Source organism: Bombina bombina, chromosome 11, assembly GCF_027579735.1.
Source record: "Bombina bombina isolate aBomBom1 chromosome 11, aBomBom1.pri, whole genome shotgun sequence".
Taxonomy (NCBI): domain Eukaryota; kingdom Metazoa; phylum Chordata; class Amphibia; order Anura; family Bombinatoridae; genus Bombina; species Bombina bombina.
Window position 1 is genome coordinate 24,662,364 of NC_069509.1, and position 22,654 is coordinate 24,685,017.

The following is a 22,654-nucleotide window of genomic DNA, read 5'->3' on the forward strand; positions in this document are numbered from 1 at the left end:
GTCAAATACTTTGTCATATACCACATGAACAAAAATGTAGTAATCAACATGATTTTTTTTCTCTGATCCCAAATAGTTTAGACATCTGAAAATAATGACTGAACTATAAGAGAGCTTAGCAGCAGAGTATGAGAGGGGTAAAGAGAAAATCACAAATGTGTTATGGAATAGAGGGAACAAGAGTGCGGCAGCATTATTAGTGGGGACTAAAGTCTGTGCTACAGAAGACAACAATTTATTTATCATGAAAAAATGAGTCAATATCCAATTGAAATGGTTTTTATTGCAGTAGATCTTTTATTCCGAGGAATTTCTCTCCAATGCTACTGTCTATCAGCAAATCTCCAGGGTTTAACTTGTAGGACGTCTTCTCGCTTTCACTGAAGATGAACAACTCTTTGGCCAGATTCCCTATGTCTGGCTGATAATCCAAGATCCGGTTCTTCTCCTCTGAGCTGCTGTCCTCCAGATCATCTATAATCACAATGACCTTCTCCTTTCCTGTGTAAAACACACACAAAATAGCAAATCAAAAGATAATCAGTAAAGAGTTCCAGCATTATATTTATGTGCAATTCAACAGCATCAACAGAACAACCTGCTGAAGAGCATTAAACCTTAAAGGAGCAGTCAACACCAGAATTGTTACTGTTTAAAAAGATAGATAATCCCTTTATTACCCATTCCCCAGTTTTGCATAACCAACACAGTTATATTAATAGACTTTTTACCTCTGTGATTACCTTGGGGCCCATTTATTAAGGGACAAATGGCTATTAATGCCCCTGTTTCTGTGCAAGCCTTCAGGCTCGCCGGAAACAGCAGTTAAGAAGCAACGGTCTTAAGACTGCTGCTCCTTAACTCATCCACCGCCTCTGAGGTGACGGACAGCAATCCGCCCGATCATATACGTTCGGAATGATTAACACCCTGCAGGGGGTGGCATTGCACAAGCAGTTCACCAGAAATGCTTGTGCAATGATAAATGCTGACAGGGTATGCTGTCAGCATTTATCGATGTCTGGCGGACATGATACGATACAGCCGATCATGTCCGCCAGACATATGATAAATCAGCCCCCTTGTATCTAAGCCTCTGCAGAATGCCCCCTTATTTCAGTTATTTTAAAAGACTTGAATTATAGCCAATCAGTGCTGTCTCCTAGGTAACTCCATGTGCGCACAGTGAGCACAGTGTTATCTATATGACACACATGAACTAACTGTCAAAATGCATTCAGAAAAGAGGCGGCCTTGAAGGTCTAAGATATAAGCATATGAGCCTACCTATGTTTAGTTTTTAAAGTAAGAATACTAACGCCTAGATTTAGAGTTCTGCGTTAGCCATCCAAACCAGTGTTAGGGGGTCCTAACTCTGGTTTTTACCGCCCGCTGGTATTTAGAGTCAGTCATGAAAGGGTCTAACGCTCACTTTCCAGCCGCGACTTTTCCATACCGCAGATCCCCCTACGCCAGTTGCGTATCCTATCTTTTCAATGGGATCTTTCTAACGCCGGTATTTAGAGTCTTGGCTGAAGTGAGCGTTAGAAATCTAACGACAAAACTCCAGCCGCAGAGAAAAGCCAGGAGTTAAGAACTTTCTGGGCTAACACCGGTTCATAAAGCTCTTAACTACTGTGCTCTAAAGTACACTAACACCCATAAACTACCTATGTACCCCTAAACCGAGGCCCCCCCACAGCGTCGCCACTCTATTAAATTTTTTTAACCCCTAATCTGCCGACCCCACACCGCCGCCACCTACATTATCCCTATGTACCCCTAATCTGCTGCCCCTAACATCGCTAACCCCAACATAATATTTATTAACCCCTAATCTGCCCCCCCCCAACGTTGCCGCTACCTATCTACAATTATTAACCCCTAATCTGCCGACCGGACCTCACCGCTACTATAATAAAGTTATTAACCCCTAATCCGCCTCAAAAGCCCTATAATAAATAGTATTAACCCCTAATCTGCCCTCCCTAACATCGCCGACACCTAACTTCAAGTATTAACCCCTAATCTGCCAACCGGACCTCGCCGCTACTCTAATAAATGTATTAACCCCTAAAGCTAAGTCTAACCCTAACACTAACACCGCCCTAAATTAAATATAATTTAAATCTAACGAAATAAAATAAATCTTATTAAATAAATTATTCCTATTTAAAGCTAAATACTTACCTGTAAAATAAACCCTAATATAGCTACAATATAAATAATAATTATATTGTAGCTATTTTTAGATTAATATTGGCTGTTCCGATCAGCCAATAGAATGCAAGCTCAATCTGATTGGCTGATTGGATCAGCCAATCGGATTGAACTTGAATCTGATTGGCTGATTCAATCAGCCAATCAGATTTTTCCTACCTTAATTCCGATTGGTTGATAGAATCCTATCAGCCAATCGGAATTCGAGGGACGCCATCTTGGATGACGTCCCTTAAAGGAACCTTCATTCGTCGTTAGTCCGTCGGTGAAGAAGGATGGCTCCGCGTTGGCTGCTTGAAGATGGTCCCGCTCCGCGCCGGATGGAAGAAGATAGAAGATGCCGCCTGGATGAAGATGTCTGCCGGTCCGGATGTCCTCTTCTGCCCGGATAGGATGAAGATTTTGGGCCCTCTGGAGGAGCTCTTCTTGCCGGATAGGATGAAGACTTCGGACCCTCTTCTGGACGGATCGGTGATACCCGGCGTGGTGAAGACAAGGTAGGGAGATCTTCAGGGGCTTAGTGTTAGGTTTATTTAAGGGGGGTTTGGGTTAGATTAGGGGTATGTGGTTGGTGGGTTGTAATGTTGGGGGGGTATTGTATGGGGTTTTTTTACAGGCAAAAGAGCTGTTTACTTTGGGGCATGCCCCGCAAAAGGTCCTTTTAAGGGTTGGTAAGGTAAAAGAGATTTACCATTTTTATTTTAGAATAGGGTAGGGCATTTTTCTATTTTGGGGGGCTTTGTTATTTTTTTAGGGGGCTTAGAGTAGGTGTAATTAGTTTAAAATTCTTGTAATATTTTTTTATTTTTTGTAATTTAGTGTTTGTTTTTTTGTAATTTAGTGTTTGTTTTTTGCAATTTAGATTAGTTGATATAATTGTAGATAATTGTAGATAGTTTATTACATTTATTTATTGATAGTGTAGTGTTAGGTTTAATTGTAGGTAATTGTAGGTATTTTATTTAATTAATTTAATGATAATATAGTGTTAGGTTTAATTGTAACTTAGGTTAGGATTTATTTTACAGGTAATTTTGTATTTATTTTAACTAGGTAACTATTAAATAGTTCTTAACTATTTAATAGCTATTGTACCTGGTTAAAATAAATACAAAGTTGCCTGTAAAATAAATATTAATCCTAAAATAGCTACAATATAATTATAATTTATATTGTAGCTATATTAGGGTTTATTTTACAGGTAAGTATTTAGCTTTAAATAGGAATAATTTATTTAATAAGATTTATATTATTTCGTTAGATTTAAATTATATTTAATTTAGGGGGGTGTTAGGGTTAGGGTTAGACTTAGCTTTAGGGATTAATACATTTATTAGAGTAGCGGCGAGGTCCGGTCGGCAGATTAGGGGTTAATACTTGAAGTTAGGTGTCGGTGATGTTAGGGAGGGCAGATTAGGGGTTAATACTATTTATTATAGGGTTTTTGAGGCGGGAGTGAGGCGGATTAGGGGTTAATAACTTTATTATAGTAGCGGTGAGGTCTGGTAGATTAGGGGTTAATAATTGTAGGTAGGTGGCGGCGACGTTGGGGGCGGCAGATTAGGGGTTAATAAATATAATATAGGGGTCGGCGGTGTTAGGGGCAGCAGATTAGGGGTACATAGGGATAACGTAGGTTGCTGCGGTGTATGGAGCAGCAGATTAGGGGTTAAAAATAATATGCAGGGGTCAGTGATAGCGGGGTCAGCATATTAGGGGTTAATAAGTGTAAGATTAGGGGTGTTTAGACTCGGGGTACATGTTAGGGTGTTAGGTGCAGACTTAGGAAGTGTTTCCCCATAGGAAACAATGGGGCTGCGTTAGGAGCTGAACGCTGCTTTTTTGCATCTCAATCTGCCCCATTGTTTCCTATGGGGGAATCGTGCACAAGCACGTTTTTTAAGCTGGCCGCGTCCATAAGCACCGCTGGTATTTAGAGTTGAAGTGGCGGAAAATTATGCTATACGCTCCCTTTTTGGAGCCTAACGCAGCCCTTCAGAGAACTCTAAATACCAGCGGTATTTAAAAGGTGCGGGGGAAAAAATACACGCGTAGCTAACGCACCCCTTTGGCCGCAGAACTCTAAACCTAGCGGTAAGAGAACAAAGCAAAATTGTTGATAAAAGTAAATTTTTAAAGTTGTTTAAAAATACATGCCCTATTTGAATCACAAAAGTTTATTTTGGACTTGACTGTCCCTTTAAATGGACATAAAAGTGCAGTTATAAAATGTTCTAAATCATTATAAATGTCCTTAATGCACAATTGCTTGTGTATAACTATGTTCTGGCTATATGTGCATAGCCACCAGCCTCAGTCATGGTTAGCTTTAGAACAGATGACATGATTTGCTACAGCGAATCATGTCCGCCCGCCATTTGATAATTTGGCCCCTATGGCCTCAAGTTATGAAGCTTCGTACGTACCTGCCTTCGCCGGCTCCAATACTCTCGCCTAAGCTCGCCTCACATCGCCGCCGCAGACCTGAATACGTTCACAAAGTTATCAAAAAAGCTGTCAAAAAGCCGCGCACCAAGTACGGGGATAGTTATCACTCATCCGATCTCGCTGCTCTTCGGCTTTTTTACAGCTTTATTGATAAGCTGTCACTAAGGACTCACACTATACTATACTGTTCTACCCCCTATACCGCCGCCCCGGAGCCCCCCGCAACTAAATAAAGTTATTAACCCCTAAACCGCCGCTCCTAGACCCCGCCACAACTATAATAAATGTATTAACCCCTAAACCGCTGCTCCCGGACCCCTCCGCCACCTACATAATACCTATTAACCCCTATCCTGCCCACCCTATACCGCCGCTACCTATAACAAATTTATTAACCCCTATCCTGCCGATCCCGGACCCCGAAGCAACTAAATAAATTGTTTAACCCTTAAACTGCTACTCCCGGACCCCACTGCCACCTATATTAAACTTATTAACCCCTAATCTGCCCCCCTACACCGTCGCCACCTATAATAAAGTTATTAACCCCTATCCTGCCCCCCCTATACTACCGCCATCTATATTAAACTAATTAACCCCTATCCTGCCCCCCCTATACCGCTGCAACCTATAATAAAGTTATTAACCCCTAAACCTAAGTCTAACACTAACCCTAACACCCCACTAACTTAAATATTAATTAAATAAATCTAAATAAATATTACTGTTATTAAATTAATTATTCCTATTTAAAACTAAATACTTACCTATAAAATAAACCCTAATATAGCTACAATATAACTAATAATTATATTGTAGGTATTTTAGGATTTATTTTTATTTTACAGGCAAATTTAAATTTATTTTAACTAGGTACAATAGCTATTAAATAGTTATTAACTATTTAATAGCTACCTAGATAAAATAAAGACAAATTTACCTGTAAAATAAAAACTAACCTAAGTTACAATTACACCTAACACTACACTATCATTAAAAAAAATTATTCCTATTTAAAACTAAATACTTACCTGTAAAATAAACCCTAAGATAGCTACAATGTAATTAATAATTACATTGTAGCTATCTTAGGATTTATATTTATTTTACAGGCAACTTTGTATTTATTTTAACTAGCTACAATAGTTATTAAATAGTTATTAACTATTTAATAACCACCTAGCTAAAATAAATACAAAATTACCTGTAAAATAAATCCTAACCTAAGTTACAATTAAACCTAACACTACACTATCATTAAATAAATTAAATTAATTAACTACAAGTAGCTACAATTAAATACAATTAAATAAACTAACTAAAGTACAAAAAACCCCCCACTAAATTACAGAAAATAAAAAAAGATTACAAGAATTTTAAACTAATTACACCTAATCTAAAAAAACCAAAATAATATATATATATATATATACACATACATATACATCCACACATCCACACACACACACAGACAAACATACATATACACACATGTATACACATACACACTAATAAACACACACAAACACATATACATACATATACGCCCACACATACACACATATATATACACACATATGCACGCGCACATACACATTAACACACACACATGCATATATATATATATATATATATATATATATATATATACACATACATATATATACAGACATACACACTAATACACACACACATATATACATAAACATACATACATATACACACGTATACACACTAATACATACAAACACTCACGCATATACACCCACACATACACACATATATACATACATATACACTCACACATATACACCCACACATACACACATATATACATACATATACACTCACATATATACACCCACACATACACACATATATACATACATATACACTCACGTATATACACCCACACATACACACATATATATACATACATATATACTCAGTCATATACACCCACACATACTCACATATATACATACATATACACTCACACATATACACCCACACATACACACATATATACATACATATATAGTCACTCATATACACCCACACATACTCGCATATATACATACATATATACTCACGCATATACACCCACACATACACACATATATACATACATACATATATACTCACGCATATACACCCACACATATATACATACATATACACTCACGCATATACACTCACACATACACACATATATACATACATACATATATACTCATGCATATACACCCACACATATATACATACATATACACTCACACATATACACTCACACATACACACATATATACATACATACATATATACTCACTCATATACACAGATATATACATACATATACACTCACGCATATACACAGATATATACATACATACATATATACTCACTCATATACACCCACACATATATACGTACATATACACTCACACATATACACTCACACATACACACATATATACATACATATACACTCACACATATATACATACATATACACACACACATACACACATATATACATACATATACACTCACACATATACACCCACACATACACACATATATACATACATATACACTCACACATATATACATACATATACACACACACATACACACATATATACATACATATACACTCACACATATACACCCACACATACACACATATATACATACATATACACTCATGCATATACACCCACACATACACACATATATACATACATATACACTCACACATATATACATACATATACACACACATATATACATACATATAGACTCATGCATATACACCCACACATACACACATATATACAGACATATATACTCACTTATATACACCCACACATACACACATATATACACACATATACACACACACACATATATACATACATATACACTCACACATATACACATATACACTCACACAAATACACCCACACATACACACATATATACATACATATACACTCACACATACACACATATATACATACATATAAACTCACGTATATACACCCACACATACACACATATATACATACATATACACTCACACATATACACCCACACATACACACATATATACATACATATACACTCACACATATACACCCACACATACACACATATATACATACATATACACTCACACATATACACCCACACATACACACATATATACATACATATATACTCACGCATATACACCCACACATACACACATATATACATACATATACACTCACACATATACACCCACACATACACACATATATACATACAAATACACTCACACATATACACCCACACATACACACATATATACATACATATACACTCACGCATATACACCCACATATACACACATATATACATACATATACACTCACACATATACACCCACACATACACACATATATACATGCAAATACACTCACACATATATACCCACACATACACACATATATACATACATATACACTCACACATATACACCCACACATACACACATATATACATACATATATACTCACACATATACACCCACACATACACACATATATACATACATATATACACATGCATACACACCCACACATACACACAAATATACATACATATACACTCACACATATACACCCACACATATATACATACATATACACTCACACATATACACCCACACATACACACATATATACATACATATACACCCACACATACACACATATATACATACATATATACATATATACATACATACATACATATACACCCATACATACACACATATATACATACATATATACTCACACATATATACTTACATATACACTCACACATATACACCCACACATACACACATATATACATACATATAAACTCACACATATACAAACACACATACACACATATATACATACATATACACTCACACATATACACCCACCTCACACATATACACCCACACATACACACATATCTACATACATATACACTCACACATATACACCCACACATACACACATATACATACATATACACTCACACATATACACCCACACATACACACATATATACATACATATATACTCACACATATACACCCACACATACACACATATATACATGCATATACACTCACACATATACACCCACACATACACACATATATACATACATATATACTCACACATATACACCCACACATACACACATATATACATACATATACACTCACGTATATACACCCACACATACACATATATATACATACATACATACAGGGAGTGCAGAATTATTAGGCAAGTTGTATTTTTGAGGATTCATTTTATTATTGAACAACAACCATGTTCTCAATGAACCCAAAAAACTCATTAATATCAAAGCTGAATATTTTTGGAAGTAGTTTTTAGTTTGTTTTTAGTTTTAGCTATTTTAGGGGGATATCTGTGTGTGCAGGTGACTATTACTGTGCATAATTATTAGGCAACTTAACAAAAAACAAATATATACCCATTTCAATTATTTATTTTTACCAGTGAAACCAATATAACATCTCAACATTCACAAATATACATTTCTGACATTCAAAAACAAAACAAAAACAAATCAGTGACCAATATAGCCACCTTTCTTTGCAAGGACACTCAAAAGCCTGCCATCCATGGATTCTGTCAGTGTTTTGATCTGTTCACCATCAACATTGCGTGCAGCAGCAACCACAGCCTCCCAGACACTGTTCAGAGAGGTGTACTGTTTTCCCTCCTTGTAAATCTCACATTTGATGATGGACCACAGGTTCTCAATGGGGTTCAGATCAGGTGAACAAGGAGGCCATGTCATTAGATTTTCTTCTTTTACACCCTTTCTTGCCAGCCACGCTGTGGAGTACTTGGACGCGTGTGATGGAGCATTGTCCTGCATGAAAATCATGTTTTTCTTGAAGGATGCAGACTTCTTCCTGTACCACTGCTTGAAGAAGGTGTCTTCCAGAAACTGGCAGTAGGACTGGGAGTTGAGCTTGACTCCATCCTCAACCCAAAAAGGCCCCACAAGCTCATCTTTGATGATACCAGCCCAAACCAGTACTCCACCTCCACCTTGCTGGCGTCTGAGTCGGACTGGAGCTCTCTGCCCTTTACCAATCCAGCCACGGGCCCATCCATCTGGCCCATCAAGACTCACTCTCATTTCATCAGTCCATAAAACCTTAGAAAAATCAGTCTTGAGATATTTCTTGGCCCAGTCTTGACGTTTCAGCTTGTGTGTCTTGTTCAGTGGTGGTCGTCTTTCAGCCTTTCTTACCTTGGCCATGTCTCTGAGTATTGCACACCTTGTGCTTTTGGGCACTCCAGTGATGTTGCAGCTCTGAAATATGGCCAAACTGGTGGCAAGTGGCATCTTGGCAGCTGCACGCTTGACTTTTCTCAGTTCATGGGCAGTTATTTTGCGCCTTGGTTTTTCCACACGCTTCTTGCGACCCTGTTGACTATTTTTAATGAAACGCTTGATTGTTCAATGATCACGCTTCAGAAGCTTTGCAATTTTACGAGTGCTGCATCCCTCTGCAAGATATCTCAATATTTTTGACTTTTCTGAGCCTGTCAAGTCCTTCTTTTGACCCATTTTGCCAAAGGAAAGGAAGTTGCCTAATAATTATGCACACCTGATATAGGGTGTTGATGTCATTAGACCACACCCCTTCTCATTACAGAGATGCACATCACCTAATATGCTTAATTGGTAGTAGGCTTTCGAGCCTATACAGCTTGGAGTAAGACAACATGCATAAAGAGGATGATGTGGTCAAAATACTCATTTGCCTAATAATTCTGCACTCCCTGTATACACTCACACAAATACACTCACACATACACACATATATACATACATATATACTCACACATATACACCCACACATACACACATATATACATACATATACACTCACACATATACACCCACACATACACACATATACACACACACATATACACACACACATATACACCCACACATAAACACATATATACATACATATACACTCACACATATACACCCACACATACACACATATATACATACATATATACTCACACATATACACCCACACATACACACATATATACATACATATATACTCACGCATATACACCCACACATACACACATATATACATACATATACACTCACGTATATACACCCACATATACATGCACACATAGCGGTCGATTTATGAAGCAGCGGATGATGCTTCCGACCCTCTCTGCTTCAGTTCCGACTGAAGCGGAAGTTAAGAAGCAGCGGTCCTAAGACCGCTGCTCCTTAACTCGTCCGCCACCTCTGAGGTCGCGGACAGCAATCAGCCCGATCGGATACGATCAGGTTGATTGACACCCCCTGCTAGTGGCCGCGAATCTGCAGGGGGCAATATTGCTGAGAGCATATGTTGTCGGCATTTATCGATGTGTGGCGGACATGATTTGCTATAGTGGATCATGTTTGTCCGTACATACATAAATAGACCCAATACACACTAACACGCACACAGACATACATATATACACACACGTATACACATACACATTAATACATACACACACATAATACATATGCACCCACACATACACACTAATACACACACACACATGTATACATGCAAATACATCCACACATCCACACTAACACACACAAACTAACACATACATACATACAAACATACACACACAGACATATACACATACACACTAATACACACACATATACATACATATACAGTCACACATATATACACACTAATACACACACATATACATACATATACAGTCACACATATATACACACTAATACACACACATACATATATACATACATACATACATACACACACACATGCAAACTAACACACACACACACATACACACAGACATGGCCACAACAAAGGAGATAAGATAAACAGTAATCAATTAGATTTTCAAGGGATGTGTCTCTTGACTACTAAACAATTTATTTTATTTTAGTTTTTAGAATGTATTGCTAATGTGCCAGTATATACAATGCAACATTAATGTAATACCTCCTTAAGATAAATAATAGCCTTGCAATAGTGTGATATTATTATTATCAGCTCTGAACATTGTTTTGTATTTAAGGTTACGTTTGTCTTTGTATCTTACCCAGCTCATCAGATAAATGCTTCAATTCCTCATCATACAGAGAGTCAGTGACATTAGTGACATTGACTCTTCCGTAATTTTTGGTGTGATATAGGATCCCAAATGTGCATTGTGAGACAGCTTCCCTAAACTTTAGGTATCCATTGTTAGTGATGCAATGAGGTTTAATTTCCTTAATGTGGCTGAAGTTTTCAGATTCAAGCAGTGTCAGAATCCAGGAGTAATTGTTCTGTCCTGACCGTGAGAAGATCCCAACTGTATGGTTTTCTATTGATCTATGTGAAATACTTGGCACACTGATACAAGGTTCCTTAAAAACATAATACAGATAACAATTATTTTTAAATCTCTATGGAGCCAGAAAAACAAGTTAAATTGATGAGTACAAATAGCTAAAACAAGCAATATATCGGCTAGATTTAGAGTTTGGCGGTAGCCGTGAAAACCAGCGTTAGAGGCTCCTAACGCTGGTTTTAGGCTACCGCCGGTATTTAGAGTCACTCGAAATAGGGTCTAACGCTGACTTTTCCATACCGCAGATCCCCCTACGCCATTTGCGTATCCTATCTTTTCAATGGGATCTTCCTAACTCCGGTATTTAGAGTCGTTTCTGAAGTGAGCGTTAGAGCTCTAACGACAAAACTCCAGCCGCAGAAAAAAAGCAGGAGTTAAGAGCTTTCTGGGCTAACGCCGGTTCATAAAGCTCTTAACTACTGTACTCTAAAGTACACTAACACCCATAAACTACCTATGTACCCCTAAACTGAGGTCCCCCCACATCGCTGCAACTCGATTCAATTTTTTTAACCCCTAATCTGCCGACCGCCACCTACGTTATACTTATGTACCCCTAATCTGCTGCCCCTAACACCGCCGACCCCTGTATTATATTTATTAACCCCTAACCTGCCCCCCTCAACGTCGCCGCCAGCTACTTACAATAATTAACCCCTAATCTGCCGACCGCAAAGCGCCGCCACCTACGTTATCCTTATGTACCCCTAATCTGCTGCCCCTAACACCGCCGACCCCTATATTATATTTATTAACCCCTAATCTGCCCCCCTCAACGTCGCCGACACCTGCCTACACTTATTAACCCCTAATCTGCCGAGCGGACCTGAGCGCTACTATAATAAAGTTATTAACCCCTAATCCGCCTCACTAACCCTATCATAAATAGTATTAACCCCTAATCTGCCCTCCCTAACATCGCCGACACCTAACTTCAATTATTAACCCCTAATCTGACGACCGGAGCTCACCGCTACTATAATAAATGGATTAACCCCTAAAGCTAAGTCTAACACTAACACCCCCCTAAGTTAAATATAATTTAAATCTAACGAAATTAATTAACTCTTATTAAATAAATTATTCCTATTTAAAGCTAAATACTTACCTGTAAAAAAAACCCTAATATAGCTACAATATAAATTATAATTACATTGTAGCTATTTTAGGATTAATATTTATTTTACAGGTAACTTTGTAATTATTTTAACCAGGTACAATAGCTATTAAATAGTTAAGAACTATTTAATAGTTACCTAGTTAAAATAATAACAAAATTACCTGTAAAATAAGTCCTAACCTAAGTTATAATTAAACCTAACACTACCCTATCAATAAATTAATTAAATAAAATACCTACAATTACCTACAATAAAACCTAACACTACACTATCAATAAATAAATTAAATACAATAGCTACAAATAACTACAATTACATAAACTAACTAAAGTACAAAAAATAAAAAAGAACTAAGTTACAAAAAATAAAAAAATATTTACAAACATAAGAAAAATATTACAACAATTTTAAACTAATTACACCTACTCTAAGCCCCCTAATAAAATAACAAAGACCCCCAAAATAAAAAAATGCCCTACCCTATTCTAAATTAATAGAGTTAAAAGCTCTTTTACCTTACCAGCCCTGAACAGGGCCCTTTGCGGGGCATGCCCCAATAAAATCAGCTCTTTTGCCTGTAAAAAAAAACATACAATACCCCCCCCCCAACATTACAATCCACCACCCACATACCCCTAATCTAACCCAAACCCCCCTTAAATAAACCTAACACTAGCCCCTGAAGATCTTCCTACCTTGTCTTCACCATCCAGGTTCACCGATCCGTCCTGGCATCCGGTGCTGAAGAGGTCCAGAAGAGGCTCCAAAGTCTTCCTCCTATCCGGCAAGAAGAGGACATCCGGACCGGCAAACATCTTCTTCCAAGCGGCATCTTCAATCTTCTTCCATCCGGTGCGGAGCGGGTCCATCTTGAAGCAGCCGACGCGGATCCATCCTCTTCTTCCGGTGTCTCCCGACGAATGACGGTTCCTTTAAGGGACGTCATCCAAGATGGCGTCCCTCGAATTCCGATTGGCTGATAGGATTCTATCAGCCAATCGGAATTAAGGTAGGAATATTCTGATTGGCTGATGGAATCAGCCAATCAGAATCAAGTTCAATCCGATTGGCCGATCCAATCAGCCAATCAGATTGAGCTCGCATTCTATTGGCTGATCGGAACAGCCAATAGAATGCGAGCTCAATCTGATTGGCTGATTGGATCAGCCAATCGGATTGAACTTGATTCTGATTGGCTGATTCCATCAGCCAATCAGAATATTCCTACCTTAATTCCGATTGGCTGATAGAATCCTATCAGCCAATCGGAATTCGAGGGACGCCATCTTGGATGACGTCCCTTAAAGGAACCGTCATTCGTCGGGAGACACCGGAAGAAGAGGATGGATCCGCGTCGGCTGCTTCAAGATGGGCCCGCTCCGCACCGGATGGAAGAAGATTGAAGATGCCGCTTGGAAGAAGATGTTTGCCGGTCCGGATGTCCTCTTCTTGCCGGATAGGAGGAAGACTTTGGAGCCTCTTCTGGACCTCTTCAGCACCGGATGCCAGGACGGATCGGTGAACCTGGATGGTGAAGACAAGGTAGGAAGATCTTCAGGGGCTAGTGTTAGGTTTATTTAAGGGGGGTTTGGGTTAGATTAGGGGTATGTGGGTGGTGGGTTGTAATGTTGGGGGGGGGGTATTGTATGTTTTTTTTTTACAGGCAAAAGAGCTGATTTTATTGGGGCATGCCCCGCAAAGGGCCCTGTTCAGGGCTGGTAAGGTAAAAGAGCTTTTAACTCTATTAATTTAGAATAGGGTAGGGCATTTTTTTATTTTGGGGGTCTTTGTTATTTTATTAGGGGGCTTAGAGTAGGTGTAATTAGTTTAAAATTGTTGTAATATTTTTCTTATGTTTGTAAATATTTTTTTATTTTTTGTAACTTAGTTCTTTTTTATTTTTTGTACTTTAGTTAGTTTATGTAATTGTAGTTATTTGTAGCTATTGTATTTAATTTATTTATTGATAGTGTAGTGTTAGGTTTTATTGTAGGTAATTGTAGGTATTTTATTTAATTAATTTATTGATAGGGTAGTGTTAGGTTTAATTATAACTTAGGTTAGGACTTATTTTACAGGTAATTTTGTTATTATTTTAACTAGGTAACTATTAAATAGTTCTTAACTATTTAATAGCTATTGTACCTGGTTAAAATAATTACAAAGTTACCTGTAAAATAAATATTAATCCTAAAATAGCTACAATGTAATTATAATTTATATTGTAGCTATATTAGGTTTTTTTTTACAGGTAAGTATTTAGCTTTAAATAGGAATAATTTATTTAATAAGAGTTAATTAATTTCGTTAGATTTAAATTATATTTAACTTAGGGGGGTGTTAGTGTTAGGGTTAGACTTAGCTTTAGGGGTTAATCCATTTATTAGAATAGCGGTGAGCTCCGGTCGTCAGATTAGGGGTTAATAATTGAAGTTAGGTGTCGGCGATGTTAGGGAGGGCAGATTAGGGGTTAATACTATTTATGATAGGGTTAGTGAGGCGGATTAGGGGTTAATAACTTTATTATAGTAGCGCTCAGGTCCGCTCGGCAGATTAGGGGTTAATAAGTGTAGGCAGGTGTCGGCGACGTTGTGGGGGGCAGATTAGGGGTTAATAAATATAATATAGGGGTCGGCGGTGTTAGGGCAGCAGATTAGGGGTACATAGGGATAATGTAAATTGCGGCGGTTTACGGAGCGGAAGATTAGGGGTTAATAATATAATGCAGGGGTCAGCGATAGCGGGGGCGGCAGATTAGGGGTTAATAAGTGTAAGGATAGGGGTGTTTAGACTCGGGGTACATGTTAGAGTGTTAGGTGCAGACGTAGGAAGTGTTTCCCCATAGGAAACAATGGGGCTGCGTTAGGAGCTGAACGCTGCTTTTTTGCAGGTGTTAGGTTTTTTTTCAGCTCAAACAGCCCCATTGTTTCCTATGGGGGAATCGTGCACGAGCACGTTTTTGAGGCTGGCCGCGTCCGTAAGCAACTCTGGTATCGAGAGTTGCATTTGCGGTAAAAATGCTCTACGCTCCTTTTTTGGAGCCTAACGCAGCATTTGTTTGAACTCTCGATACCAGAGTTAATTTTATGGTGCGGCCAGAAAAAAGCCCGCGGAGCGTTAACAGCCCATCTACCGCCAAACTCCAAATCTAGGCCTATATTTGTGTGTACAGTTAAAATGAACCTTTTCTAAAAAAAATATATCCTTTTGCCAAATTGCCTATTCTAAAGTTATAAAATAATGTACTACTAAATGAACAGCAGTAACAATTTAATTTAAACATTGGGAGCTCCTTCTTTTGCAAACATTATTTGTTTATTCCAACGTTTCTGCCTCCATTTGGGCCTTTATCAAAGAAGGAGCTGTGTCTTCATGATTCATATAAATATTTGGAATGAGCACAGCAGAAAAGTTTGTGACGCTGTGCTGACCCTTTATGGATGTGTATATATATATATATATATATATATATATATAGAGAGAGAGAGAGAGAGAGAGAGAGAGAGAGAGAGAGAGAGAGAGAGAGAGAGAGAGAGAGAGAGAGAGAGGGAGGGAGAGAGGGAGAGAGGGAGAGAAGAAAAATCATTTTTAATGATGTTTTAGGGATTTAAGTTTTGTGTAAGAATGCTAATTATTTTGTATGGATATCTTTTGCAATCTAGGTCATATATACAAATTAAAATGCATAAAAATTACAAAAATATATTACAAGTGCAGACCTGTAAAAATCAGTATATAACTTAAAAAAAAAAAAATATTGAAAGGGTGGGCGATAATACAACTATCAGAAAATAAGGGACTTCAGCACTATTTTAATATCAAAATTACAATATTAAGGCAAAAAAATATAAAAGATTACGACTCACTGTAGGTAGTAAAATGTATCCAATACTAGGTATGTGCATCGGATCCTTTGTGAGGATTCAAATGCTGCAGTAAGCAGTCGCTCATTCCCTTCAGATATTTTCATAGCCAGATTGATTCCTGTTAAAGATCCCCACTCTAAGATGTGGATTTGCACAGATTTTAGAGTAAGGATCTTGTACAGAAATCTATCCCGGTATGAAAAAAACCCAAAAGGGGAACGAGCAGCTGCTTTGGTCCGCATTCGGATCCTCACAAAAGATCCAAATGCACATCCCTATCCAATACCGACATAAAATAGGTACACACATAAAAACTACTAAGGTGCCGCCCTCACATCTAGGGTTTCCATACGCCCCAGAAAACCGGGAAAGTCCTGGATTTTTATTGCAAAAAGCCCTGTTTGGCTCCTTCTAAATCTTGTTTTTCCTCTGAGCGCCCACAACTTCACCGAAGCTTAATTTTATTTTAATGTTGGTGGTAAACAGGAGTTGAAGGAGCATTGTGCAACATGTTCTGCGTTTATACTTCATTCTGGCTTAGTGACTGAAGCAGAGGAGCAGAACCCAGGGTGACATTGTGGGAGCAGCTGCAGCAGAAGCCAGGTAACCAGTAAGTTCTGAAGTACTAAGTGTAAACAATTGAATACACTCCAGCAGGTAAAATAGATCATTGGGAACAAAATAAAGAAGATAAAGTTTTTTGCTGATTTTCAGTCACAGCTTTCATGTGCCTTGGCTGCTCTCCACCAGTCTTTTACATTGCTATTGGGTGGTATTTTGATGGCTTGTGACCACTCATCTTCCTCTTGATCAAATTCCAGAGGTTCAGGTCTGTATACTGTGCTGGCCATGAGAGGGTCTTGATCTGGTGGTTCTCCATTCACAACTTGATTGACCTGGCTGTGTGGCATGGATTATTGTCCTGCTGGAAACAAAAATGCTCCTTAGAAATAAGGCAGCATTGTCATAGCTGAAGGAAGCAAGTTTTCTTCCAGGATAACCTTGTATGTGGCTTAATTCATGTGTTCTTCACAAAGATACAACTGCCTAATCCCAGTCTTGCTGAAGCACCTCCAGATTATCACTGATCCTCCAGCAAATTTTATTGGGTGCGAGACACTGGGGTTTGTAGGCCTCTCCAGGTCTCTGTCTAACCATAAGATGACCAGGTGTTGAGCAAGCTGAACATTTAACTCATCATAGATGATGAGCTTACTCCAGTCCTCTACGGCTCAATCATTTTGCAAACCTCAGCCTGGCTCTTCTTTGATTCTCATTGATGAAGGGTTTTGCACAATTTCAACCCTGCCCCTAGGAGCCTGTTTGGAACTGTCCTCGCTGTGCACTTCCCACCAGCTGACATTTGCCATTAATTTTGTAGGTCACTTGAAGTCATCCTCAGTTGTTGAGTGACAAGCAAATGAGTTGGCGGTCATCCCATGAAGGGGAGAGTAATTTTAGCAATCTGCCAGTCTGTAGTTTTGTTGTCTCCAATGTCTGTCTTGACCTTCTATTTATATACTTAATAAGTAAGGACTGATGTATATTAAGCATCATTCCTTGAAAAAACACCTGGAAGGCTGTTGGTGCAGAGCCTTACTTAACTAAGTGTATTAGGAAACTAATAGAGAGAGGTCAAACAAAATCTGTATTTTGTTTAAAAAAAGATAGGGGTTTCAACACTCTTTTAGAAGTAAAGGCTCCTCAATCATAAGTTAAAAGTCAACAATACATTTTATTGAAATACAGCGACATTTCACTCTGTGGGCATACCACAAATCTCACAAAAGGTTTAAAGTCTAGAAGGGTTGGCAAAACAAATGTATTTCCAAGTTTGCACATATGTTATCAAGTTATCATATTTGTAGACACCAAAAATCTACATGAAAAACCTGACCGGTCAGGGTGAGCACCAGGCGTCATAAAATACCATGAGATTACATAGGAGAGTTAACTAACCAACTACATCCTGCTGCACACAGAACCCCCAAATAAATAATAAGGAGGTATAGCCTGGGCAGGTGTTATAATGGGATCTAAGTTGTTAGAAAGCATCTCCTATATTACCAAGTATCATACTTGCAAATGGATCATAACATATCCATGGGTTAAAAGGCTTAGTTGAGTGTTAATAGGCATCAATGTTCCAGCACGGTTATATAGGAAAAATAGGGAAGTTAATCAACCAACTACACCCTGCTGCACACAGAACCCCCTTCCAGGTTATGCAGAGGTAAAAACTGGGCAGGTATTATGTAAGGGATCTAAGTTTTCAATTAAACAACCCTACCTATATATACACACAATGTGATATTATGCATACCAATGCTACATGCAAGGAATTAGTTAGCAAGCTCATAGCAACATACAATGTTAAAGTCAGTGGCAGTGGTTTAGTGACATTCATAAGTGTGGTGAAGAACTATTGTGCAGTTGTAGTAGCCATAAGAGAGTCAACTGAGTCTATAGGGTTAGCCTGTGGTTAGTGTGTAGCAAAATGCTAGTTCCATATGTTAGCATGTAATAGCTTCATAAGTAATCACAAGCCCTTGATAGGGATACTTTTGCCAGTTCCTATGTGGATTCAAAGGCCGCTCCAAATCTTTAACCCAGCCAAATGCTCATAGAAAAACACCCTTATGAATGTCACTAAACAACTGCCACTGAAGTAGTAGTTCTGATACCATCTTTGTTCCTTTGGATATATACAGTATATTTAATTAAACATAAAAAGAACATTTCTTCTAAGTGAGGAACATTGGAATGTAAAATATTTACATTCAAAACACAGTAAAACATTAAAAATATATTAAAATTAAATAAAAATTATTTTTCATGTTTAAAGGTATGTGACTGGAAAGGGTTCTAAAGTATATATATTAATGTATACATGAGTATACATGTGTATATACAGTATGTGTTTGTTTATATGTGTATATATGTGTTTATATGTGTACATATGTCTGTAAATACATATATATACATATAAATACATAAACATATGTACACAAGCATATATATATATATATATATATATATATATATATATATATACATACTGTATATATGGACACATGCACATTATATACAAGTAAACAATATTTCATGTTAAAAAAGTTATTAATATAAATCAAGCTACCAAAAATAATATTCAGTAAAAATGTTAAAAATAAATTGTCACAAGAATATTTTTACAAAAAAGTTTACTGGACTACAACTATGTATCTCAAATATTTTCATTTTATTTTCAAATTTAGTGCACTTTTTTTACCTTTAGGATTACTTCTAGACGTTCATTTTCAATGGGCGCTACAAAAAAAAAAATAAGCATAGATTTGAGAATTTTCAAACAGAAAATGTTAAAAAAAAATACTTTTTTTCTTCAAAATATTATTTATACTTCTGTTGGAAAAGATAGGAAAAACAAGGCTTAATGAATTTAGAACACAATCTCAATTTTACAAAGAGGCAACCTCACAAGCATTTATAAATCTAGCCCAATTTTTCAGAAGTAATGTAATTTTACCTGCAAGTGTAACATTAAAATTGTACCTAATTACTTACGCCTAGATTACGAGTCTTGCGTTAGCCTTAAAAAGCAGCGTTGAGAGGTCCCAATGCTGCTTTTTAACGCCCGCTGGTATTAAGAGTCTTGAAGGTACAGGTGTACCGCTCACTTTTTCGGCCAGACTCGAAAATACTGCAAATCCACTTACGTCAATTGCGTATCCTATATTTTCAATGGGACCTGCATAGCGCCGGTATTACAAGTCTTCCAAAAAGTGAGCGGTACACCCTCTCCTGTCAAGCCTGGTACCGCATTTTAAAGTCAGTAGTTAAGAGTTTTATGGTCTAACGCCGTAGCATAAAACTCTTAACTAAAGTGCTAAAAAGTACACTAACACCCATAAACTACATATTAACCCCTAAACCGAGGCCCCCCTACATCGCAAACACTAAAACTAAACTACCTATTAACCCCTAATATGCCGAACCGGACATCGCCGCCACTATAATAAATATATTAACCTCTAAACCGCCGCACTCCTGCCTCGCAAACACTAGTTAAATTTTATTAACCCCTAATCTGCCGTCCCTAACATCGCCGACACCTACCTACATTTATTAACCCCTAATCTGCCGCCCCCAACGTCGCCGCACTATATTAAATGTATTAACCCCTAAATCTAAGTCTAACCCTAACACCTAATCAGCCAATAGGATTGAGCTCGCATTCCATTGGCTGTTCCAATCAGCCAATTGAATGCAAGCTCAATCCTTTTGGCTGATTGGATCAGCCATTAGGATTGAACTTCAATCCTATTGGCTGATTGCATCAGCCAATAGGATTTTTCCTACCTTAATTCCGATTGGCTGATAGAACTCTATCAGCCAATCGGAATTGAAGGGACGCCATCTTGGATGAGGTCATTTAAAGGAACCTTCATTCTGTTTAAAGACGTTGAAAGAAGAGGATGATCCGCGTCAGATGAGGTTAAGTTAGGGGGGGTTAGGGTTAGACTTAGGTTTAGGGATTAAGAACTTTATTATAGTGGCTGCGACATTGGTGGCAGCAGATTAGGGGTTAAGAAGTGTAGGTAGGTTACAGCGACATTGGAGGTGGCAGATTAGGGGTTAATATATCTAATGTAGGTGTCGGCGATGTTGGGGGCAGCAGATTAGGGGTTCATAAGTATAATGTAGGTGGCGGCGGTGTCCGGAGCGGCAGATTACGGGTTAATAAATATAATGTAGGTGTCTGCAATGTCGGGGGTGGCAGATTAGGGGTTAATAAGTGTAAGATTAGGGGTGTTTAGACTCGGGGTTCATGTTAGGGTGTTAGGTGTAGACATAACTTTTCTATCCCCATAGGAATCAATGGGGCTGCGTTAGGAGCGGAACGCTGCTTTTTTGCAGGTGTTAGGTTTTTGTTTCAGCCGGCTCTCCCCCATTGATTCCTATGGGGAAATCATGCACAAGCACATTTAGCCAGCTCACTACTAACGTAAGCAGCGCTGGTATTGAGGTGAGATGTTGAGCTAAATTTTGCTCTCCGTTCATTTTTCTGTGGCTAACGCCGGGTTTGTAAAAACCTGTAATACCAACGCTATCTGTAGGTGAGCGGTGAGCATAAACTGCTCGTTAGCAACGCACACCATTACTGACAAAACTCGTAATTTAGGCATTAGTTTCCAGCCTTTTCTAACCAAGTTAAATCTCTGCAGTCCAAGGGTGGAACCTCAGCTATCTGGTGGGACGAACCCCACTAGTCCAGTGATAGAGTGGAGCTTGGGTGCATGTTTTGGGCAATATGGTGGTATTACAGCATTCTGAATAAGAAGCTTGGACATAGACAATGTAAGAAGTAACAGAGAAGAAAAAGATTCTAATTTAGGACAGCATCACAAACTTTAAGATTGTTAACACCTCTGTAACCATGATAATACTTTTCAGTTTGGGATGTTGTTTCAAGTATGACATAAACCTTATTTCAGGA

At 38.0% G+C, this 22,654-nt stretch overlaps 1 protein-coding gene across 1 annotated transcript in view; it reads right to left on the reverse strand.

Moving 5' to 3' along the window:
- Positions 1-263: 263 nt before the first annotated feature.
- LOC128641868 (uncharacterized) overlaps positions 264-22,654 on the reverse strand; it is a 74,347-nt gene continuing 51,956 nt past the window's right edge. The window contains exons 7-9 of the mRNA XM_053694432.1: positions 20,429-20,466; positions 11,877-12,186; positions 264-501 (exon numbers count right to left, since the gene is read on the reverse strand). Of these exons, the coding sequence (XP_053550407.1) occupies positions 281-501; positions 11,877-12,186; positions 20,429-20,466 (569 nt within the window). The 3' untranslated portion in view covers positions 264-280. The remainder of the gene's footprint in view (positions 502-11,876; positions 12,187-20,428; positions 20,467-22,654) is intronic.